Source organism: Chelonoidis abingdonii, chromosome 16 (genome assembly GCF_003597395.2).
Source record: "Chelonoidis abingdonii isolate Lonesome George chromosome 16, CheloAbing_2.0, whole genome shotgun sequence".
NCBI lineage: Eukaryota > Metazoa > Chordata > Testudines > Testudinidae > Chelonoidis > Chelonoidis abingdonii.
In genome coordinates this window covers 22,999,769-23,023,623 of record NC_133784.1, presented here as the reverse complement: position 1 = coordinate 23,023,623, position 23,855 = coordinate 22,999,769, and the positions used below count along the sequence as shown (strand labels likewise).

General features: G+C 45.6%; 1 protein-coding gene across 10 annotated transcripts in view; it reads left to right on the top strand.

Moving 5' to 3' along the window:
* The window catches only part of DOCK3 (dedicator of cytokinesis 3), a 605,476-nt gene that overhangs the window by 424,209 nt on the left and 157,412 nt on the right, over positions 1 to 23,855 (top strand). For all 10 annotated transcript variants that reach the window (XM_032805794.2, XM_032805793.2, XM_032805795.2 and 7 more), the window contains 5 exons: positions 8,774 to 8,936; positions 9,500 to 9,606; positions 10,364 to 10,535; positions 11,480 to 11,577; positions 18,126 to 18,209. In XM_032805794.2, the coding sequence (XP_032661685.1) occupies positions 8,774 to 8,936; positions 9,500 to 9,606; positions 10,364 to 10,535; positions 11,480 to 11,577; positions 18,126 to 18,209 (624 nt within the window). The remainder of the gene's footprint in view (positions 1 to 8,773; positions 8,937 to 9,499; positions 9,607 to 10,363; positions 10,536 to 11,479; positions 11,578 to 18,125; positions 18,210 to 23,855) is intronic.

Sequence of the window (23,855 nt, the reverse complement as noted above, 5' to 3'; positions counted from 1 at the left end):
AAACTTGTGTAGTTTTTTGGCAAATGGATGCCTAGACATCTTAAAATCCATTACAAAGATGAGACTATTAAAAGTGATAGATCTCATCATTCTCCGAGATCTTCACCTAAATTAAGAGGAAGACCTTGAATACAAACTTTCTTTATCTAATCTTTGCAGCGTTTTGAAGGCTGACACAAACTGGAAATCTAATGTTTGAGGAGCTGACATTTTCTGTTTTTCTGGGTTTTTCTATAGATTTACAACACCAGTATACACTTGATAGGTCAACTGTCTTCTGCAAGGACAAGGATATTAATGTTCAATGATAAGTTACCCCACTAAATTAACAGTAATCCTCCAGATGACTGGTCTCATTTGCTTTTACTTTGGCAGATGAATTGGCAAAATTTTTACATCAAGCAGAAAACTCCACAGTGAACAAAGAGATGAGACAGGATTAGTCTCCAAATTTAATTCCATACAGTGTGTTTCTGTTATGTGGTAGTGATTATTTCTGCATATTGGCAATTGGCATTTTTGAAATGATCTAAATTCAGTTCAACAGATGTTAAATTTGATATGTTTCATGCTGCTATTCTGAAGTAATAAACTATACAGATATTCAGATTAATGGGAGCAAAGTTCTGCTTTCTCTTGTGGGCTATTATTGTACTGGAATGGATATTTTGCTTACTTGTTACTAGGTATGTCAGATCCCATAGTCCATATTCCACAGTGTTTCCTGTTTAGGAATTCTCAGTTGTTGTTAATCAGTTCCTTTTTGGACAACTGTTTGAACATTTTGGACAACTGTTTGAAATGCTGTATAACATTCTTTTGAATTTTGAGTCAGATCCTCAGCTGGTGTAAATTGAAATATCTCCATTGTTTTTAGTCAAGCTGTGTTGACTGATACGAGTTCAGAATGTGGCCTTCTATGTTTCAATTAAATATTTGGTCTGAAGTTTAAAAACACATGAGTTTCTTTGTGCATTGAGCACACAATCTCTCCATTTTGAGGGTGTGTCCACTTGAATTCATCTGTTTGGATTGTAAATTCTTTTGGGCAAGGACTGTCTCTTGCTATGGTATCTGTTTGTACAGTACCTAGTACAATGAATCCCCAATCTCAGTTGTAGCCTCTAGGTGCTACTATAATATAAATAATAACAAAAATATGGGTCGATATTAAAATGGCCTATCCTGTTGAAATGAGGATGCTCAGAGAGCTGGCAATATATTCAGTTCCTCTTACTTAGAATCAACATTAGATGTTGACTAATTGTATAGATTTGGCACATATATTATTATTGATGTGTTCAATAATAATTATGATTAAAGTTTCTCTTTTTCTTAATGAAACCTTTTAGAGTATTTCCTTTGTTGGATGATGGTGAAGTCATGTAAGGAATTAAGACAGAGTTTCAGATATCACAGATTTGAGAGGTTAGAGACACATAAAGATTGTTAGGTAGATTTTTTTTTATAAGTGACTGATTTTAAAAATATATCATTTAATTTCAAAGGTGTCTCAAATCCAAGTAAATAAAAGAGCATTGGGTCCTCCTCGGAGAATCCAGGACCACAAATAACTTTCTTGCAAGAGATCCACCTAATTTCTTACCAAATTACAAGCAAGAATAGATGTATTAAGTAGACTGAGTGACAGTGATTTTGATACATGGGCACTTGAGTGTTAAGTCTCTTTTGAGAAACAGGGTAAAAAGACCATTTTATTGTAGTGGAAGGAAAGATAGGTGAGATGGAATTGTTATTAGTTAATATGAATTCCTATACTTTGAATGCTTCAGGAACTGGCACCTTACAAAAAAACTCTGTTTTTCTACTATATGTGGAAGGATGTGATATAACAATAAGCACTTCTTAACAAAATTTTTGATCATTGTGACAAAGTCAAACCTCACAGCTATAAGAGAGTGGTGGAAGGCATGTGTATCATTCCTAGAACGGTGAAGGACCTTTTTCCTATGAACTGAAAAGACGTTATCTCAGATTAATTAGAGACATGCGAGTCCAATTAAGGGGCTTCCAGTGACCTTTAAAAATCCCTCCTCCAGTTAGAGAGTGGGAGGAGGGAGAAGAAACAAGCTGCAGCAGAATTAGGAGCAGCAGGAAGAAAAGGGTTCTCCTAGGTGAGAAGGCTGGTCTCCTCCTTACACAGGAAACAATGGATTTACATCTGTTTTGGGGAAGGGCTGGTAACCAGAAACCAGCATAATAAGTTAATACTCTAGTCAGGGATCAAGGAGATGTGTTTCTTTTGTATTATGGGGTTCTTTTGCTTAAGAGAACTATTCTAGCCTTGTAAATATTGTAAATAAACCAAAGTTAAGAACTTAAAAACCTTCAGAGTAGGACTGACTTACTCCAGCTGTGCCTCTGCCACCACAGAGAGAAATGCTGAGGCTGACATGGCCAAAAAGGTGCCTTGCCACATCATATACAGCAGTGTTTCCCAACTGCTTGTGTAGGGAAAACCCCTGGTGGGCCAGGCCGGTTTGTTTACCTGCCCCATCTAGAGATTCGACCGATTGCGGCTCCCACTGGCTGAGGTTCACTGCTCCAGGCCAATGGGAGCTGCTGGAAGCAGTGGCCAGCACATCCCTGCGCCACTTCCAGCAGCTCCCATTGGCCTGGAGCAGAGAATCGGGGCTAGTGGGATCCGCCATTGGCCGAACCTGTGGACGGGGCAGGTAAACAAACCAGCCCAGCCTGCAAGGGGGTTTCCCTACAGAAGCGGTGACCCAAGTTTGGTAAACACTGATATACAAAAATCTGCTGTATGGGTGAGGGGACAGGCAGAAAGAGAGAAACCTCACCTTTAATCTTAGTTCCTCCTGAGCTGCTGACAGATTGGAAAGTCCAGTTCCTCCACTGATTATGGTCACTCACTAGTTGTTGTGGTCCTTCATCCCACCTGATGCCAGATCATTCAGTGTCTGGCACTGTCTTCTGTCATTTCTTCCTTGACCTTTCTTGCTTTCTCTTTCCTTTCTCAGATACCCATTTCAATACTTGCTTAGCATGTCTCGTCTTCCCTATGGTATATATATCCCAGGCAGCTGACCCATCTTTCTTTGATGATATTTTATAACATGTCCTGCTCTCTCAGCTCCCTTACTCTTATATTTGTAATTTTGTCTTTCCGTGAAATATTCAGTATTTTCCTTCACCATCTTTGATGGGAAGCCTCCAATCTCTTTTTGTTAGCCACAGTCATTGGCCATGTCTGTGCTCTGTACAGAAACATGCTCAGTACAATCACATGGTATAATCTGACCTATCATTTGGTGTGAAGATCTGTTTGACCAAATTTGGTCATCCTTTCAAAAGTGGTGTTTGCTTTTCCTAATCTTGTGCGAATATGTTTATCACAGCCACCTTTGAATGACATCACACACACCCAGGTAATAGAACATTTCTAGCTGTTCAATTTCTTTTCCATCCATGTACACCTTTGTATCTGTTGTCCACTTTTCTATTTTCATAATATTGTTTTTTCTCTGCATTTATTTTGAGTCCAAATTTTGCTGCTTCCTGTTCTACCTCTGATATAAGGACAGTCATTCCATTCCATGTCATTCCATTCCATGTCTACACTATGGCAGTAAATTGAACTAAGTTACACTACTTCAGTTACATAACTGAAGTCAATGTAGCTAAATCCACTTACCGCAGTGTCCACACTGCACTGTGTTGATGGGAGACGCTCTCCCACCGACTTCCCTTACGCTTCTTGGTGGAAAGGTGGAGTAGACAAATCAATCAGAGAGTGCTTTCCCGTCGATTTAGCGTGTCTTCGTCAGACCTGCTAAATCAACCCCGCTGCAGGGATCACAGCAGTGCTGATTTAGCCAGTAGTGTAGACCTGGCCTCAGTAAAGTAATGTTGTCAGCAAAGTTAAGGTTGTGTAACTAGTTTCTGTTAACCAATTTTACACAGTCCATGATGCCTTCTGTTGCCTGCTTCATCACCCAATCTATCGCCAATGCAAAGAGGATTGATGATAGCACACACCCTTGTCTAACTCCAGTCACAGTATTGAACCATTCACCCAGGCCTGTATCCAATCTTACTGCATATCTACTTCCATGATATAAATTCCTTATAGTGCTGATCAGTTTATCTGTTATATCCTAGCTTCTAGCAATATTTAGAGAGCTTATGCTGTATATATTACTATAGTGCCTAAGAGCCAACCCCATTGTTCTAGGCACTGTAAAAATACACAGTAGTAGAGAGTCCCTGCCCCAAAGAGTTTACAGTCTAAATAGACAAGGTCGACACGGGGCTGGGGAAGAGGGTATAATACACAAGCAGTGTGAACAGTGTAATGGCAGCAAATGTCATGTTAGTTACGTGATTATATTTATTTATTGTGGGGTTACTTAGAAGGAGATAAGCTAAATATAAAGGGTAGGGAAGGAGTGTGAGGCTGATAGGGAAGGGAGGGGGTAAGGTGAAGAGACTGCGAAGGAGGGAGAGGGTTGGAGCTAGAGCCCTGCAACTCTACAGATATCCACCTTATATCCATGGACCATTTTTGCAGATCGTGGATCTAATGCAGGCCACGTCTACACTACGGGATAATATCGAAGTAGCTATTATCCCGTAGTGTAGACGTGGCCTGCATTAGATCCACGATCTGCAAAAATGGTCCATGGATATAAGGTGGATATCTGTAGAGTACACTAGGCACAGTAATTCGGCATTGTGTGTCCATGCTCCGAGGCTAACGTCGATTTCTGAAGCGTTGCATTGTGGGTAGCTCTTCCGTAGCTATCCCATAGTTCCCGCAGTCTCCCCCGCCCCTTGGAATTCTGGGTTGAATCATTATTGTCGCGGGGTTCTGGGTAATGTCGTCAGTCATTCCTTCCCCGGGAAAACACAGCGACAATCCTTTCCGCGCCGTTTTCCCTGGATTTGCCCTGGCAGATGCCATAGCACGGCAAACCATGGAGCCCGTTCACTTTTTTTTTTTTCCAGCACCGTATGTGTACTGGAAGCCGCAGTGAGCGAGAGGCGATACTGCAGCGACATAACAAGCAGCATTCACTTGCTTTGCAATGATAGCAGAGATGGTTACCGGACATCTGTAACCATCTAAACTGCCGGAGAAAACTGGCAATGAGATAACAGTATCTCTCCCCCTCTGTACTGTCCGCTGCTATCATGAGTGCCCCGGCTGAAATCGGCCGGGGGCACAAACACAAAAGCAAAATGGGGATGACTCATTGGGACTCAGTCAATCCTCCCATGGTTTCTAAAAATAGAGTCAGCCTGCTAGAATAAGGGCAAGTGGTATTAGAGGACCAGTGTATCAGAGCACAGCTGCTCGTGTCAGTATTCACAGGGGGGCCCCGGCAACACCCCACCCGTTGCTTCCCTCCTCCCCAACCTTCCTGGGCTACCGTGCAGCGTCCCCACCCATTTGTGTCATGAATTATAACGAATGCAGGAATAAGAAACAGAGACTGTTTAGTGAGATAAAATGAGGGGAGCAGCCCCAGCTAATGACAGTCCCAGGCAGTACAGAATCTTTTCTTACACAGGAAAGGGAGGGCTGAAGCCCCCCAGGTGCTATGATGAAGGTGCTTATTAGCCGTTGCCACTACTGGGAGAACCAGAATCATTCCTCGTGATATTGGCAATTATCAGACTGGGTTTCATGAGGACGGTTACCAGTCACTTGCACCATCTACACCGGGGGAGGGGCAGAGGAGCGGGATAGATGCCTTCACTGCGTAGCATCGCGTCTACAGCAGCATTCAAGTTACACATAGGTGGACACTGAAAGAAGTCAAGCAAAATGATTTCTTTCCCTCCCACCTTCTTCACATGGTGTGGGGGAACGGAGCTATTCCTGAACGCCCAGACAACCTTTGAACCTCCCCCAGCGCTGGACTCAGCCAAGAACAAGATACCCTTTTCACAGAGACTGACTGATGGACTGGGGATAGCTGAGCCTCAGTACCCCCTGCCTCCCCATGAGCGTCCATTGTGAGGTCTCTGCTCCCGTTGTAACGCTTGTCACGCTAGTCACTGTGACCGGGATTGTTTTCAACGCTGTGCCTTTACGGTTCTGTCAACAGAGCTCTGATACAACACATATGTCCTCCCAATATAAGCGATCCGAATAGATCCAGTATCTCCCTACGGTTCATGCTGGAGCTCTTTTTGAATTTGAGACTGCATGCCACCACGTATGATCAAGAGCTCCACGCTGGGCAAACAGGAAATGTAATTCAAAAGTTCGCGGGGCTTTTCCTGTTTACCTGCCCGCTGCATCCGAGTTCAGATTGCTGTCCAGAGCGGTCAGTGGTGCACTGTGGGATACTGCCCGGAGGCCAATAACATCGATTTCCGTCCACACTAACTGTAATCTGATATGTTAATATCGAATTTAGCGCTACTCCTCTCGTCGGGGTGGAGTACAGAAATCGATTTAAAGAGCCCTTTATATCGACATAAAGGGCGTTGTAGTGTGGACGGGTACAGCATTAAATTGATTTAACGCTCTGTAAATCGATTTAAATGCGTAGTGTAGACCAGGCCGCAGATACAAATTTTGTGTCTGTGCCGGGTTCTCCTTGAAGCAAACCTCCAGTCAGCATAGGGCACAGAAAATCCAGTCAAAGTTTTAGAAAGTTGTCTGAATGTCCAATGTTCCCTGCTTTGGCTGCTTTTGTTCCTTCTGGCTGGTTTCTTTCTGCCGTTTTCCCTGGGGAGAGGGGGCACTTGGGTCCTAGTGCCCCCAGAGTATTCTGTTACATTATAATCTTGTAGACTTTAAGGTCAGAAAAGACTATCATTATCCTCTAGTCACCTCCTGCACATTGCAGGCCACAGAACCTCACCCACTCACTCCTGTAACAGACCCCTAACCTCAGGCTGAGTTACAGAAGTCCTCAAATCATTCCCCATGCTATAGAGGAAGGCAAAAAAAAGCTCCCAGAGTCTCTACCAGTCTGACCCAAGGGGAAAAATCCTACCCGACCCCAAATATGGTGATCAGTTTTAGACCCTGAGCATGTGGGCAAGAATCACTAGCCAGACACCTGGGAACAAATTCTCTGTAGTAACTCAAAACCTTCCCCATCTAGTGTCCCATCCTCAGCCATTGGAGATATTTGCTGCTAACAGTCACAGATCGGCTTCATGCTGTTATTGTCAGTCTCATCATACCACCCCTCCATAAACTTATCATGCTCAGTCTTGAAGCCAGTTAGGTTTTTTGCCCCCACTGCTCCCCTGGGAAGGCTGTTCCAGAACTTCACTCCTCTGATGGTTAGAAACCTTTGTCTAATTTCAAGCCTAAACTTGTTGATGGCCAGTTTATATCCATTTGTTCTTGTGTCCATGTTGGGGCTTAACTTAAATATCTTCTCTCCCTCCCTGGTATTTATCCCTCTGATGTATTTATAGAGAGCAATCATATCTCCCCTCAGCCTTCTTTTGGTTAATCTAAATAAGCCAAGCTCTTTGAGTCTCCTCTCATAAGGTAGGTTTTCCATTCCTTGGATCATCCTAGTTGCCATTTTCTGCACCTGTTCTGTTTGGAAGTCATTCTGTTTTGTTCCTTCCATATACATATTTCAAATTGATAGAGAAGTTCAAAACATTAAAAGGGAGGAACCTACCCCATCCAAAAAATAAAAAATCAATAATCCAAATACTGGGTTACTATTTTCCTGGGGGGGAAAGTGGGTAACATAAACAAAATCGATTTTTCTTGGAAGTTATACTTGCAGATTCTTTCAGCTGTCCTTTTTCTGCTTTGTTTTAAGATGTATGGTGTAGTCAGATCTTCCAGATAGCTTTGCAAGTGTCCAGCCCAGTGCATGCACTTGTGCTTTACCTTTTTGTATATCCGTATTTCAATACAAACCCTGGAGTGTCTCCTCCTTGGGAACATGCGGCCCTTTCCCCAGCTGTTTGCCACCTGCTCACTATTTCTCCCAACTGTCCTACCTCCTGTTGTGAATGGAAGATTCAGGAAGTTTCCATGATACTCCTAAATTAAATTGATTTGTACAGTTTTTGTTCCTCCATAGGTTGAGAATGTATAGATTTGTCCAGACTACCCTGGAGTTTTTTAGCCTCCAAGAGTGGGAATCCACTCTGGTATCATTAGGTGGTAATTATTAACCTGAATGTTCTTTGCTTGCCATTACTCAGTGACATGAAATAAAATGTTCTATCTAAGGGCACTGGGTCACTGGCATTTGATCTCAGAATGAGGTTGTATGGCCAATGCTTCAAAGAGCCCCAAAAAATTGAGAGCTCAGAGTGTTCTTCCCTGAATCACATTAGTGAGCTGAGACCCAAAAGTAGGAATCTAGCTAAATAATGTTTTCAGAGAAGCCTAATTACAAGTGAGTAATTATCTGTTACTACCCATTTTTTCCTTATGGTCTCTTTGTTAATATATATCCTGTACTTACCTGATACAGCGGTAAAACTAAATAATAATCTGAGGAAAACGGAAAGCAAAGAAGTCCTGTTTGATTGCTGCTTGAGACACAGGTCCCAGAGTTGTACCTCTGATCCAAAGCACAGTCTAAAAATCTCCCTTCAAAAAACTTCAGATTCCTTTGCATCCAGGATTCTCCTTCTATCTCTGTCCTTGTGTTTGCAGAAGGGTATGAATTATACAGAGAAAAAAAGACACTAGATTTCAGAAATCTCAGCATGAGGCTCACACAATGTAATAAAATGACTTGTGTAGCAGTGTAATGTCTTTTATTCTTTCTTTTTTGTTTTGTTCCAGGACTGTATTAGTTTGGGCTCAGGAGAGCCAAACAGAAGTGCATACCACTCTTTTGTCCTCTACCACAGTAACAGCCCTCGTTGGGGGGAAATTATCAAGCTACCCATCCCCATTGACAGGTTCCGTGGGTCTCACCTTCGCTTTGAGTTCAGGCATTGCTCCAGTGAGTGCAAAATGATCCTTTGTCCAAAACAAATCTAAAAATGTTGATTTCTTTCCATTACAAGTAGAAGATTAAAATGCTATGTCACTGGAAGAGGAAATCTTAAAGTATAATAAGTACAGTGTTAAGGATTCTGGTGCTATCAAGAGTTGTTAGAGAATATAAAAAAGGGGTCTAAATTAGAACATGCTGTTCAGGACAACAGACTCCCATATTGTTTTCCTACTGTGTTCTTTGACATATTGTTTTTTCAAGTTGTGCGTATGATTTACTCTGGTCAACACAATCTGGATAAAGGCTTGTCTGTTTTACATTTGTAGAGACTAATTTTGTGGTCAATATCATAAACTGCAACCTAGTAGAGTGCTTGTGTCTATCTATCGATAGATAGATAGATTAGATAGAAAAATTAATCCTGATGTGGCTTCATGCACTGGTTGTTAGAAATACAGAGAGGCTAAGGAGTGAGTGTGTAGTATAGAGAGTGAGGGGGGGAAATACACACACACACACTTGCAGCATATGCAGAAATGTTTCTCTTTGTTCTTTATTTCCTATTGCAGCTAAAGACAAAGGAGAAAAAAAGCTTTTTGGCTTTGCATTCACTCCTCTGATGAGGGATGATGGCACCACCCTATCGGATGATATCCATGAGCTTTATGTTTATAAGGTACCATAGTTCACAACTCTTCTAATGCTGCACTGCAGACCTGCCACCCATTTATCCCTACTTCAGCGTAGATACATTTGAGTAAATGTCATTGCATTTCTGATAGTGCTGTTCTTCATTACATGAGGAAATAGTGATAGGATTCTGAACCTATTTATAACAGATCCCAGTTTATAGGACTCGGTATAGATGGGTGTCATTTTTCAGGTTTCCTCCTCAAATTATAATGACCTTTGTTACTCCTCTCTGGTTTTAAATTCAATCTCACTAGTATTCATAACCACCCAAGAATGCTATGATAGTATGTTATTACTATACGTTTTTATGCTCTGAAAACATGCTGTTATGGACAAGACTAGTAATGTGAGACTATAATCCTGCTCGGCAATACCCTAGCAGAGTAATTTTGTCCTTACAAGGTTACCCTAGTTTTTTCCTTCAGTGTATATATATATAGCTCTCAAACAGATACGTTACATCTGGAAGATCCTTAAAAGTTGTGAAGGGATCTGTGAGTGGGAGATCACATTTTCTTAAGCACAGGTGACTTAATGTACTGTACCTGAGGATGGCAAGCATAGGTTTCTGTGTATAGATTTTCTGTGCACTCAGATGATTGTACAATGGCATCCTGATTTATGACTAGGTATCCTAGATGCTATGATAATACAAACAATAATTCAGGCTAGCAAGTCATGAGTGTGTGGAATAAAGTATATCAGCTGGGTAAAATTTAGTTTCCTTTCTGTATCTGCAGTGTGATGAGAACAGCACATTTAATAATCATGCTCTGTATCTGGGGCTGCCCTGCTGCAAAGAGGACTACAACGGCTGCCCTAACATCCCTTCTAGCCTCATTTTCCAGCGTAGTACCAAAGAGACCTTCTCGATCTCCACCCAGCTCTCCTCCACCAAACTCACCCAAAACGGTACCATAACTGTCCCTTCTGAAAACAAGTCCATTGAAACATGTTCTATTTTTTCACTATAATGTTCCTTTTTTCTATGGGTTAATGTTAGCTGTGCTTATATTTACTAAGCTCCAGTGCTACTGGAATGAGTAGAGAAAGGGTTTTTTTAAGGAAATGAGCATACTAACTTGTAACCGAGACAGTAGGTATATTCTGTAAATAGAGGCACAAACGCTAGGATAAAACATTGTTAATTCTGATTAAATTCATGAGAATAATAAATTCAAAGTTAACTTGTTTACTCAATTCTAAATTAACTCTGTTGGGCTTTGTATTGAAGGTTTCTGTGATCAAGGCTTGATGTTGCTTACTTCAAGTCCTCAGAGACACCAAAGGGTGAAATGTGGCTGCCCACAATGCAACATCAAGACAAAATACAACCTTTACTTTTTAAACACCATTCATTTATTTCGCAATAATGTAAGATATGTTTCTAGGTTTACTCCTTAGGTTTTCTTTTTGAGGTGAGGAGTAATCCATGGAACAAGTATCGTCTCTTCAATCTCTATCACATTTTGGGGGTGGCTTTCTTCCTACCTTACTTGTTTCTAAATTTTGAATGGTTCTGTGTGTGTTTCTAACCCACAAGCTTTTGTTATGGGAAGGATTCTTGAACTGTTGTTAACTGTTTTAGAGGCTTCACTTAAACTTATACCATGTTTCAGTCTTTCATCATATTGCATGAAAAGCAGGAGAGAGACCACAGACAAGATCTAAACATGCAGTGGAAACTGAAACATTTCTTTCTTTCTTTTAATGGCCAGTCTGGGCCCTCTATAGTTGTCATACTGATTCTGAACGTTAGTATCCCAGCCATGTACTGCCTGTACTAGACATTCTTCAGTGTCCTTGTGTTTTATAGTATATCAGAGTGCATGTTCCTTTCTTGTGTCATTTTACAGTGGACTTGCTTGCCCTCTTAAAATGGAAGGCTTACCCAGACCGTGTAATGGATATCCTAGGAAGACTGAGGCATGTCAATGGCGAGGAAATTGTTAAGGTACTGAGTCAACTAATGGTCACTCTTACTGATGGAAAAATTATTTTTTATGATAACAAAGTATTTGAGGGAGCAAACCTGTGATTGACTCTCTGCTGTCAGTTTTAAAAGTCCAGATAATATGACTGTTATCTGAGATGTTATGTACCTGGTATTTTGTAGGGGACTCAGGGTTTTGTATATATATTTTTTCAGTGTGTAGATAAGGAAAAGTCATGTTTTTGCTTTATTCCTCGACCAAGAAAAGTTAAAGATTGAGATAATGTTGAACATTACACATTAATCTATAACAGCATTAGAATGTTGCAGTTATTTAATACATTTGAAAGAGAATTTAGACAAGTTTAAGAAAATAAATGTATGAAAGCTGGGAATTTAAAACACTGTAATTCAAAAATCCTAAACTCCAGAAACACACAGTAAATCCATATTATCCTTGCCAACTACAGCTTCTCCTTGGAGTTATTGTCCCAAAGGGGCTGCACTTTATGCAGGCACACATCCAGGCACTTTTGATCAGAGATTTTTCACCAGCAGTGTCCACATCTCTGTGCCTGCTCCCTACACATCCTCGTGCTCTGGACCAATGGTATATTAGTGAGGAGCGGACCCACTGCAGCTCCAGTTCCTTTTCAACCACCTGTAGCTAGAGAGGGAGCATTGTGATGTCTGCTAGCTTAGCATACCTAGCTGACCATTTATTTTATTATTTTCTTATTTTTGTTTCTTCTTGGTACAAGCTGTGCTTTTGGAGATTCCCCCACCCTTGTTTTTCACAGCAATGGCCTCTGCCCTTTGACCTCCTTTGTCTGCAACCTTCCTCCTTGGGCTATGCCCAAAAATCTGGATTTTAAACCCTGCCAGACCTGCCATGGGTCCTTCCCCTTGGCAATGGGCATTCCAGCTGCCTCAGAGAGTCCCACATCCTACAAAGTGTAAGGTCTGCTCTGGTTTCAGGAGCAGATCCAGGAAGCTGAGGGAAGACAGACTAAAGTTACTTCTTATGGAGCAGTCCTTGAGAGCCACCATCACTTCAGGGTCCAACTCCCTGTGCATACATTTGCATCAACCTCTCAGAGCATTCTGATGACGACTTTGGCTCCGGTGGGCAGAGAAAGAGTAGCTTCAGAGAGTTCAAAGCCCTCTAAAAAGAACAGACATCACCACCCCCATATGTGGCATATAAAAGAAGGGGAAAGTCACCCCAAAGGCCAGGGATTGAGAAGGCAGGATGGGTACAACTAGGCTTCTACCTCCTCTGGTATCAAGATGTCGGTACTCATGAACAAGACTTCCAGCACACATACTGAGAAGTCTTAGGACAGTTGCTCAGCATGATTGTCGGTACCCTTGGAACCCTCTAAGGACTTGAAAAAACTGCCACCGACCCCAATCCAGGCACCCTCCTCATGCTTTGTGCATAAGGAACATATGGACCACCCATCCATACTGTCTCCAGTACCACTCAATTCACCTCAGCCTGAGGAGCAATGTCCAGAATTGCTGATACCAACCAGTTTCCTCTATCACGAGGCTCTCCGAGTCACAGCCTGAATCCTCATTACTGAGAGGTACACAGGGATTTCCTACCAGTACCAATGTACCCACGTGTCCTGACATACTGCCCAGCTTCTGTGCACCTCCACACTAAAAGTCAGCCACTGGTTCCAACTCAGAATCCAGTATCAACACAACCACCAGTACAGACATAACCAACAGTACCAACAACTCCTAGCTCCTCCATTAGATACAGGGAGGCAACACCTCCTTGGACTCAGACATTTCTGTCCAGGATTCCACTACATTTCCCTTCCAGCCTCCCTCTCCAGCAGTGTACTGTAAGGACAAGACCCCTAACTTCCAACCTGCCAACCTTGGCAGGAGAATCCTTACAGTCCCTTCTGCTTTGCTTATACACCTCCACAATGGGCTTTCTGGAACCCTTGAGCTTCTTATGCTGACTAATTTTATAGAATGCTCTCACAGAAGAGGACTTATCAAGAAAAGCAGGCACTGGGACCATATTCTCCAGCAACACTGCCAGAGCCCATGTCAGTGTGTTGCAGCCAGGACCCCACTGACCCAGCAGCAGGTCTTCTGCCACTGCTAGGGCCCCAGGCTGGGACGCAGTGGAGTGGGAAGGCCTGCATCCCCCCTGCCACCCAACTTGTCTTCCCCTCTCCCAGGTCCTTTGGAGGCCTGGGCTCATTGCTACTGTTCACATTGCTGCTGCTCAGCCCTGCCTGAGCGCCTGACTCGTTTTTTTGTTTGTTTGTTTTTTGTTTTTTGGAGGGGGAGGGGTCCACTTTTCTTTTATTTATTTCTCAGAAGAGTTCTTCCAGGCCCTTTCCAGAGAGAAGATACAAAACAAGATGCAAAACTTTGTTTCATGTACGTAAACAGCCTGTTGCAGTATAAAGAGCAACCGATAAGTGTTTCAGAAGAAAGTTGGCTTACTCCAGGGACACTTCAGGAATAACCATGAGGAATAACCATAATCTCTCCTTTCGTCCCACTGGGATGTTCTTAAGTCATTAGTCACTGTTCTTTTACAAATTTGCCATGGAGAAGATATGGAGACTGGAAATCATGCTGACAATTGGAATAAGCCATTCCTAATCCCATCCCTGACCCAACTGCAATAGGCCAGTCTTTCTTTTAAAGAAGATAACTGAGAAAACAATTCCTAATCCAAAACTAGCACCCAGCTTGACGACTGAGTAGGCCAGACACCGATCCCACTTCCTGCCCAACTCGCACTCCGACGCCGTCTTGTTCCCTCCCCCTCGCAGTAGCAGCGTCACTTGCAGGTCACCCTCAACTCCCCCCACCCCCATTGTTGCCCCGCCCTGACCCAGGGCCTGGGCTTATTGCTACTGTTTGTGTTCCTACCGCTCAGCCCCTGCCTGAGGGCTTGAGCTTCTGAGTCATTGTTGCCACGCTCAGAGCCAAGGCCTGGGTTTATTGCTACTATTGGTACTGTTACTGCTCCATCCTGCCTGAGGGCCTGAGCACCTGACTCACTGTTGCCCTGCCCTGACCTAGGGCCTGGGCTTACTGTGCTTCTTTCAGTTGCTGCAAGAGCCGCTGAGGGAGACTCCCACTGCTGGACTAATTCCCCCAAGACACCAACAGTGTATAGTGAGGCAGTGTGGCTCCCCGCTGCCCCGGAGAGGAATGAGCCCCAGCTAACCTCTTTACACCACATGATACCAAAGCTTCTCTGCAGGCCTCTCTCGATGCTGCTAGTACAGCCTCTTGTTCATTTTGACTATTTCGTCCAGGGTCACAAATCACCTCACTATGAATCCTGTGGTGCACCACCCTGCCCAATTGCTTCTCTGTGATGTACACCTCTCCCAGAATACATCAGATCAGACAGATGGATACTTGAAGTATTATAGTCGGATTACACCATCCAGTTCAGCCCCATTCCATCTTCCTCATTGCTTTTGAGGGACCCTTCCCACAAGGGTCTCCTAAGGCAAGAGGTAGAATCTTTCCTGCTGCTGGGGGGCAATTGAACAGGTTCCTCACAGTTTTACCTAAAAAGGCTTCTACTCCAGGTACTTCCTGGTTCCCAAGAGAAAAGGGAGATGGAGACTGAACCTGGACCCTGGGCTGGCTCAACCCATAAGGTTACCTAAGGGGTCGCCTAGGGCACTAACATTTGGGGGGCGGCAGCCACCCCGGTTGTCGGCGGTATTTTGGGGGTGGGACTGTCCGCCACCTCTGTCGGGGGCACCATTTCGGGCATGGGACCTTCCGCCGCCTAGGGCGCCAAAAAAGCTGGTGGTGCTCCTGCCTGGACCTCAGGTCTCTAAACGCTTTCAAAAAAATTGCAGAGATTCAGGATGGCATCCCTAGGAGCAATAATTCCATCATTAACTCATCATTAATTGATTAATTCCCCTTCCTATATTCCCTCAGTCCAGACAATGACTATGCATAGGGTGCAGGTGAGACCCACAGATACTGCTGATGAAAAATCTCTGATTAAAAGCTCATGGGCACGTGCGCATCCGTAGGGGAAAAACATCTCGAAGCACTCCAGTTTCTGTACTGGTAATTAACCCCTCTTTATCCTCCTCTTACTCTTGCACCATGAAAGAGCGGAAACCTTCTTTGTTATGTCTATAAATTAAAATAACCTGGATGATCTTTTGTTATCTGATTATATAACCTGCACCTATCATTTTGGCCTGTAAGAGCTATGGGAGAACTCTCAGGTCTAGTCTGCTGGGGGTCTGCAGCTTGTGTGTTCAGGATGAATGTGTAAAAACTTGATTTCTGTCTGTAGTTGTAAAAGGCGTCTCTAGCCATTATTGTGTTGGGGTTAATGTTGCCTTAAGTTATGATTTCCTTGTTTTTTAGTATTTGCATTGTTGTGAGAAAGTACAGTTAAGCAACCTTACCTCTAAATTAACCACGTTTTTTGTGTGGAAATATTGAAAAGGTGGCTGTCTCTGAACTCCCTTCCTAAATAAGCAAGAATACTCAAAAATTCATTAGTTGCGTGGAGGCAATGATGGAACTGAAACTCCAGTTGACAATTTGATTTCTGAGCTAAATATGTGGCTCTGCTTGTTCACAAAGCAACAACCTGGTGGCTATTAGTTATGACTGAGAAACCTCAAAAATTTCAACATTTGGACCTGAATAGGCTCAGAAAATGCCAGATGGCTAATCAGATTTATTTCAACTTTTTAGGTCTCTTTTCTTCTATTCTTGCCCAGATCCTTCCCTTCAGAGCATTCTCCCTTACCACGACACCAACTGCTTAACAATCTACAAGAGGCCTTCTTTATCTCTCTCCACTTTTCCAAATCTCTCCTTAGTCCTCAAAATTAGAGCTGGTCAGAACATTTTTGACAAAATGTTTTTTCATCAAAATAAGCTGTTTCACCAGCACTGAAATGTTTCACAGATATATATATATATATTGATTAAGTTTTTAACAAGAACATTTCCAAGGTCCAGAGTGGACTCTCTGGTCATTTCCAGAGAGAGAGAGAGAGAAACCCCAATTTGAAAACCTGGCCTTTCCAATCCAAACATAGATATTTAGACACAATTTCATTTTGCAAAAAAAATTAAAAAGGTTTTGTTTTCCTTCCAATGCAGAACAAAAACAAATTTTGGCAATCTCTATTGTGCTGAGTTCCAACTCTTCTGTTATCTTACATGCCCCAGGCTTTTCCAGATCAAAGATGATATTTCAGAATACATTCACACACTTATGAGCCTGGCAAAGGACATATGCATGCCGGATATGAAGACAGTGGCTATCCCTTCCACTAGTTCCAGAAATGCAGAGACCCCTTCCTGCAATTTATTTTGCAGAATTCAAGATTTGGAAGGAGGTGTGTTTGAGCTCTGGGATAGTGAACCCAAAAAACCTGTCCACTCCAATAGTACTCATTTTTGAATAATGCTTTATTGAATGTTGACTTATATGACTATGAGCAAAACAGGCCTACTCCTCCATGTCCATATTTGAATTCTTCACAAAATTCCATAATTTTGAGAATAAATTTTGTGTTCAATGCAGTACAGCAACGGTCTGCACAGGGATAATTTTTCTTTTGGAAATCGTAAAAAATATGCGGACTTAACATATTCCAAGTGAAGTGGTGTCTGACTCCCTTCTGGAATTCACTGCCATTCAGTGACATCTGTATCTTTTTTTCAGGAACTTCATAAATCATTTTGGGTTTTTTTCTTGTTTTTCCACATCAGAGAACCCGATGGAATAGATTGCACAAAGCTAACCTACAATGCCATCTATCAGTTTCACCTATAGCTAGGGTGACCAGACAGCAAGTGTGAAAAATCGGGACAGGGTGTGGAGGGTAATAGGAGCCTATATAAGAAAAAGCCCCAACTATCCCTATAAAATCGGGACATCTGGTCACCCTACCTATAGCACTGTCACTTCGCTATCTTCTTCTCCAGTGGGTCCTATTTATTGAAATGGAAAGCAATGGGAGATCAGCACACTGAGCAGCCTACCATGTCATGGACAAAAGGGGCTGACATTATATAGCTAAATTGTTGCACAGATACTTGATTTAAAAAACAAAAACCTGAATGTCTGTCCTGTGAAATACAATAACCATGTCTTTAAACATTTACTGTTTACTGTGAATCAGTGGATGTGCTTGTATCAAATGTGGAATGCTATCTGACATGCTATTAGGACTGCAGAATAGTGAACAGTTTTGTCAGTCTTGGGCAATACTGCTGATCTGCCCCGAGACAGTGAAAGGCAAACAGTATGTAAATTAAATGAAAATAGTTAGTAATAAAATATTTTTTCTGTTTTCTGTCATTTTCTTTTATAATTGTTCTTTGTAAAGGGAAGGGAGACGTTCTTGGCAATAAGTAATTTTTCTTACACATACTATGGGTGAATCTTAAGTGGTCTGTTCCTGCAGAATGGTGGTAAAGGCATAGAAAAGTATGACTCATATGAGAATAAAGGCAGTGCTATTGAATGTAAGCGGGGTTTGTAGATTTAAATTCTCTGTCTCTTCCTACCACTTCAGTTCCTGCAAGATATTCTAGACACGTTGTTTGTGATTTTGGATGACAATACAGAAAAGTATGGCCTGTTGGTCTTCCAGTCACTGGTAAGTAATCCCATTCCATTAAATTAGTACTTTTCTTTCTCTGTTGGTCAGTATTTCCCGTGCTCTTATTACCTTACCACCGTGCCTTATTGCTATTTTCTTCTTTGAGTGCTTGCTCATATCCATTCCAGTTAGGTGCACGTGCGCCGTGTGCACGTTCGTCGGAAGATTTTTACCCTAGCAAAGCTCGGCGGGTCGGCTGGGCGCCCCCTGAAGTGGCGCTGCTATGGCGCCGGATATATACCCCTGCTGACCCAGCCACCTTCAGTTCCTTCTTACCGCCCGTGTCGGTCGTTGGAACAGTGGAGCGTGGCTTAGCTGACCTCCACTTCCCTAGCTACTCGTGTATATAGTTATATAGTTATAATCCTTTTATATATATATTTATATACTTATATGTTTTTTCTTTACTAGCATAATTAGTTTAGTAATAGTTAGCGGGGTTCGGGGAGTAGCCCCTTCCCCGCACCCGGTGCCGGAGCCCATGCCCAGCTCACCGGTTTTTAAACTGTGCTCGGCCTGCCACAAGCCGATACCGACAGGAGATCCACATGACTCCTGTTTGAGGTGCCTCGGGGAATCGCACTTCACAGCTAAGTGCCCCATTTGCAAGGCTTTTAAGCCGAGAACAAAATGGAGCGGGACTTTCACTTACCCTCCACCTTTGGCACCGAGCGCGGGTCACTCGGCAGGCAGAAGCGCCTCCCCGGCACCGGACCCCACCAGCACTGCCAAGGCCTCTCGACACCAGCCAGCACCGAAGTCGACTCGGCACCACTCCCTCTCTCCGAGGTCGAGAAAGCCCACGACTCCTCCTGCCAGTGCCTGACAGCTCCCCGGCACACGCCATGGTTGAGCTCCCTGCTCCTGCTGCTTCTGTGCCAACTGCACCACAGCCAGAGAACTCGTCTAAGTCAGATCGCCCGGCACCAACACCTGCCGAGGCACCGACGACATCAGCACCATCGATCCCAGTCCCACAAGGGCCGTCGACTCCAGTGCCTGACTGCTCCCCAGCACATGCCACGATTGAGCTTCCTGCTCCTGCTGCTTCCGTGCCAACTGCACCGCAGCCAGAGAGCTCGTCTAAGTCGGATCGCCCAGCACCAACACCTGCCACAGCACCGACGACATCGGCACCGTCGATCCCGGTCCCACAAGGGCCGTCGAATCCAGTGCCTGACTGCTCCCCGGCGCACGCCGTGGTTGAGCTCCCTGCTCCTGCTGCTTCCGTGCAAACTGCACTGCAGCCAGAGAGCCTGTCTAAGTCGGATCACCAGCACCGACACCTGCCGAGGCACTGATGATGTCGGCTCCGTCGATCCCGGTCCCATGAGGGCCATCGAATCCGGTGCCTGACAGCTCCCCGATATGCACTGTTGTTGAGCTTACTGTTCCCTCCACGCCAGAGACATTCCCTACGGCGAGGGATCTCATTGCCATGACAGAGTGGATGCTGCCTGAATCGCCGGCACCGCTGGTGCGGATAATACAGTCTCTTGGCAAGCCTCCCTTGGTACGACCATCCTCTGTCGGCACAGCAGAGCGGCACCGTTCATGATCACGGTCCCGCAGATGCTCCAAGTCCCGTCAGCACTCCCGCTCCCAACGCCACTTGCAGTCCCGATGCTGTTCTCCTCGGTACCAGTCGCACTTGCCGCACCGGTCGGTGTCCCGTTCACCGACCTGCTAATCTCGGCACCGTTCTGGCTCCCGGCACCGCTACAGGCACCGTGACTCCCATAGCCACTCCCAACCTCAAGATCTCAGTCGACCTCCCGGCACCGCTCTGGTTGCAGGTCCGGATCTCGTTCCAGGTACCGGTACGCCTTCCAGTACCAGTCCCCGGTGCCAAATTGGGCAAGGTCTGGTAGAGTCAGAGACTCTGCCCATGATTTTTCAGCACCTCCATGGCCATCCGGACGCGCATCAGTGTTTTCCCACGCGGACAGCTCTTATGCTCAGGACCGCGATTCTGATGTGCCCACCAACAACTTGAGAGCCCATCAGGACCTCCTAAGGAGGGTAGCACTCAATGTGGACCTCCAGCTGCAGGAGCTCCCGGAGGTAGGGGACCTGGCAGTGGACATTCTATCGGCGGTTGCCCCACTAGAGGGGTCCTACCCATTTATTCGGACCATCCAGGCAAATGCCGATACTCTATGGAGGGTACGACTACTTGTATGTCCGTCCTCCTCCCTACTCACTAGTCGTTCAGTCCATTAAGGAAAGGGAACGGCATGGCCAGCAGGCGCCAGCCCCGAAATCAAAGGAAGCTAGGCGAATGACCCTACTCAGCCGCAAGATGTACTCTGCAGGGGCCTTATAGCTCTGCGTGGCAAATCAACAAGCCTTGCGTAGCCCCTATAATTATAACACTTGGGTGACGGTGGATAAGTTAATGGAGCTTCTCCATCAAGACTCCTGCCAAGAGTTCACTGCCCTCTTGGAGAATGGGAAAAAGGTGGCCAGAGCTTCCCTCCAGGCCTCGTTACCATGAAGAGCATCTCATGGCTTCAGGTTTCAAACCTCCTGCCAGAGCGGCAGTATACCATTCACGATTTACCATTTGATGGTAAAGGCCTCTTTGCGGCGAAGTCAACCCCAGGCTGCAAAGCCTGAGGGACAACAGGGTCCTAATGCGCTCTCTCGGCGTGCATACGCCGATGACCTAACACAGGCCTTTCCGTCCCCAGCCACACCGCCGTACTCTGTGCCTAGCCACAGACAGGACTTTGGCAGACGGTGTGGCCGAGGTGGTCGCAGATGACCGTCAGGACCCCTAGAGGGCCAAGATCAAGGTCCCTCACAATCACCACCGGAACCAAAGACGAACTTTCGAAGGTGCACCCGAGGGCGACGTACCGGTTACAGGCGGGATCCCACTCCTACTTCCCCTTAGCATGGTCCCAGTTAACTTCAGTTCGCTGGCTCCTACACATGGTGGAGTATGGGTACCACCTCCAATTTGTTCCAACCCTGTCCCTCTTCAGGGACTCCTCTCAAGTGCAATTCCTCTTATAAGACGTGCAGACGCTGATGGACGAAAGGGGCAGGGGGTTTTACTCCCGTTATTCCCTAATCCCCAACTCGTACGGAGGTCTCAGACCTATCCTAGGCCTACGAGGACTCAACCAGTTTATGATAAGGTTGAAGTTCCGCATGGTATCCCTGGGAACCATTATCCCGTCCTTGGATCCTGGGGACTGGTATGCCGCCCTCGAAATGAAGGACGCATACTTTCACATCGCCATCTTCCCTCCACACAGGAGATGCCTCCGCTTTCTAGCCAACCATCGGTACTTCCAGTTTACGGTCCTGCTGTTTGGCCTTTCTACAGCCCCACGGGCATTAACCAAGTGTATGGCCGTAGTCACCACCCACCTCCGCCGACGTTGGATATGCGTTTTCCGTATCTGGACAACTGGCTTATCCGAGGAGAGTCCGAGACACAAGTCACTCAGCATGTGGGCATCGTCAAGGACCTAGTCACACGTCTAGGCCTGATGATCACTATGGAAACATCCACTCTGGTTCCCACGCAGAGGTTAGAGTTCCTAGGAGCTATCCTGGACTCCAACCTAGCCGGAGCCTGCTTACCACAGCCGCGGTTTCAGGCAATGGCACCAATCATCCGAGGTCTGCAGACTTTCCCAACGACCTCGGCTCGCACTTGTCTCGGTCTCCTGGGTCCCATGGCTGCCTGCAAGTTTGCAACCAAACACGCCAAGCTCTGCCTCTGTCCCCTCCAAGTTTGGCTCAGATCGGCTTAGCGCCCAGACAGGGACCCAATGGTCATGATAGTCATCGTTCCCTCGAGCACCCTAGGCTCCCTAGAATGGTGGCTAACTCCCTCCCTCGTGTGGACAGGGATGTCATTCCATCCGCCCCAGCCCTCACTGTCCCTGATGACGGACGCGTCATCTCTCGGCTCAGGTGCTCACCTCGGTCACCTTCGAGCTTAAGGCCTTTGGTCTTCTCGGGAACTGGCGTTCCACATCAATGTCCAAAAATGAGAGCAGTCCGCCTGGCGTGCCAGGGGTTCCAGCAGCAGCTGCAAGGTCGTGGTGTCTCAGTGTTTACAGTCAACACAACGGCCATGTGCTACATAAACAACCAGGGAGGGACATGATCCTCCTCCTTTTGTCAGGAGGCCATCCATCTCTGGGACTTCTACATAGCCACTTGATAAATCTGGTAGCGTCCTTTCTCTCAGGCGTTCGGAACGCCTTGGCGCTTCGACTCAGCAGGTCTTTCCTGTCTCACGAGTGGTCGCTCTGCCCGATGTGATGCATTCTGTTGCCAGAAGTGGGGATTTTTCCCTACATATAGAGACCTGTTCGCTTACGCGCAGAGAACGGAAATGTCCGAAGGTTCTGCTCCTTCCCAAGGTCTCTCTCCCGGGAATCGATCTCGGAGCGCTTTTCCTCATGCCGTGGAAGGGCCAACTCCTTTATGCCTTCCCACCGTTCCCCCTGGCTCATTGGGTCCTGCTCAAAACTCGCAGGGGCAGGGCGCGCATCATCATGATCACTCCAGCGTGGTCCCAGGCAGCACTGATACGCCACGTTGCTCGGCCTGTCAATAGAGCCACCAATTACCCCTGCCACTCCACCCAGACCTCATACCTCGGGACCACGGCAGACTTTGACCACCCGGACGTTGCAGTCTCTTCACCTTCACCGGTGGTGGCTGCTGGCGTGACTAATCGGTCGTAGCAGGCAAGCCTTCCACCTGGTCTACGTACACTGGCAGGTGGGAAGCGTTTCTCCTGCAGGTGTGAAATCGCTTGATTTACTCCTGCTTGAGGTCTCGATCCCTTATTTGGACTACCCTCTGGCCTAACAACAGCAGGGGTTCTAGCAGTGTCCTCGCTGTGAGGGTACACTTGGCAGCCATCTCTCTACCTTCCACCCAGGCTAAGGTGGATCATTTGCTGTTCTCACACTCTATGGTTTTTGAGGTTCCCATCAAGGGCTTGGGAGCGCTTACACCGCTCAAGTACGCTGGACCCAGCCCAACCTGGGGGCCTCACCTGGTTTAACCAGACTTACTGTCTCTCTCCATTCGAGACCGTTAGCAGACCTGCTCGCTGCTAAATAACCTGTCTTGGAAGACAGCTTTCCTCGTAGCCATTACATCATGGCCAGACGAGTCCTCGCGGCTCAGGCTCTTACGGTGGTTCCGCCTGTACTATGTTCACAAAGACAAGGTGCAGTTACGACCCACAGCCTGGCTTTCCTCCCTAAGGTTGGTTTCGGCCTTATCATGTTAACCACACTCAACGCAATGGGACAACAGTTGCACTCCCTGGACATCTGTAGAGCGCTCGCATTTATGGTTGAGCGGACAAAACCATTTTAGTAACATCGCCCCAACTCCTCGGTCGCAGTAGCAGACCGAAGGAAGGCTACCTGTTTCCTCTCAGAGGATCTCATCTTGGGTGATGACGTGCACTGCAGTCTTGTTATGATTTGGCTCACATTTCCCCAAGCGCCATATCAACCATGCTATCTACCAGGGCTCAGGCTTCATCTGCCGTCTTGCTGGCTCGTGTACCTACCACACGAGATCTCTATCGCGCAGCTCCATAGGTCCTCGGTCCAGTACCCTTGCTTCGCATTATTGCTCTGGCTTCAACAGTCA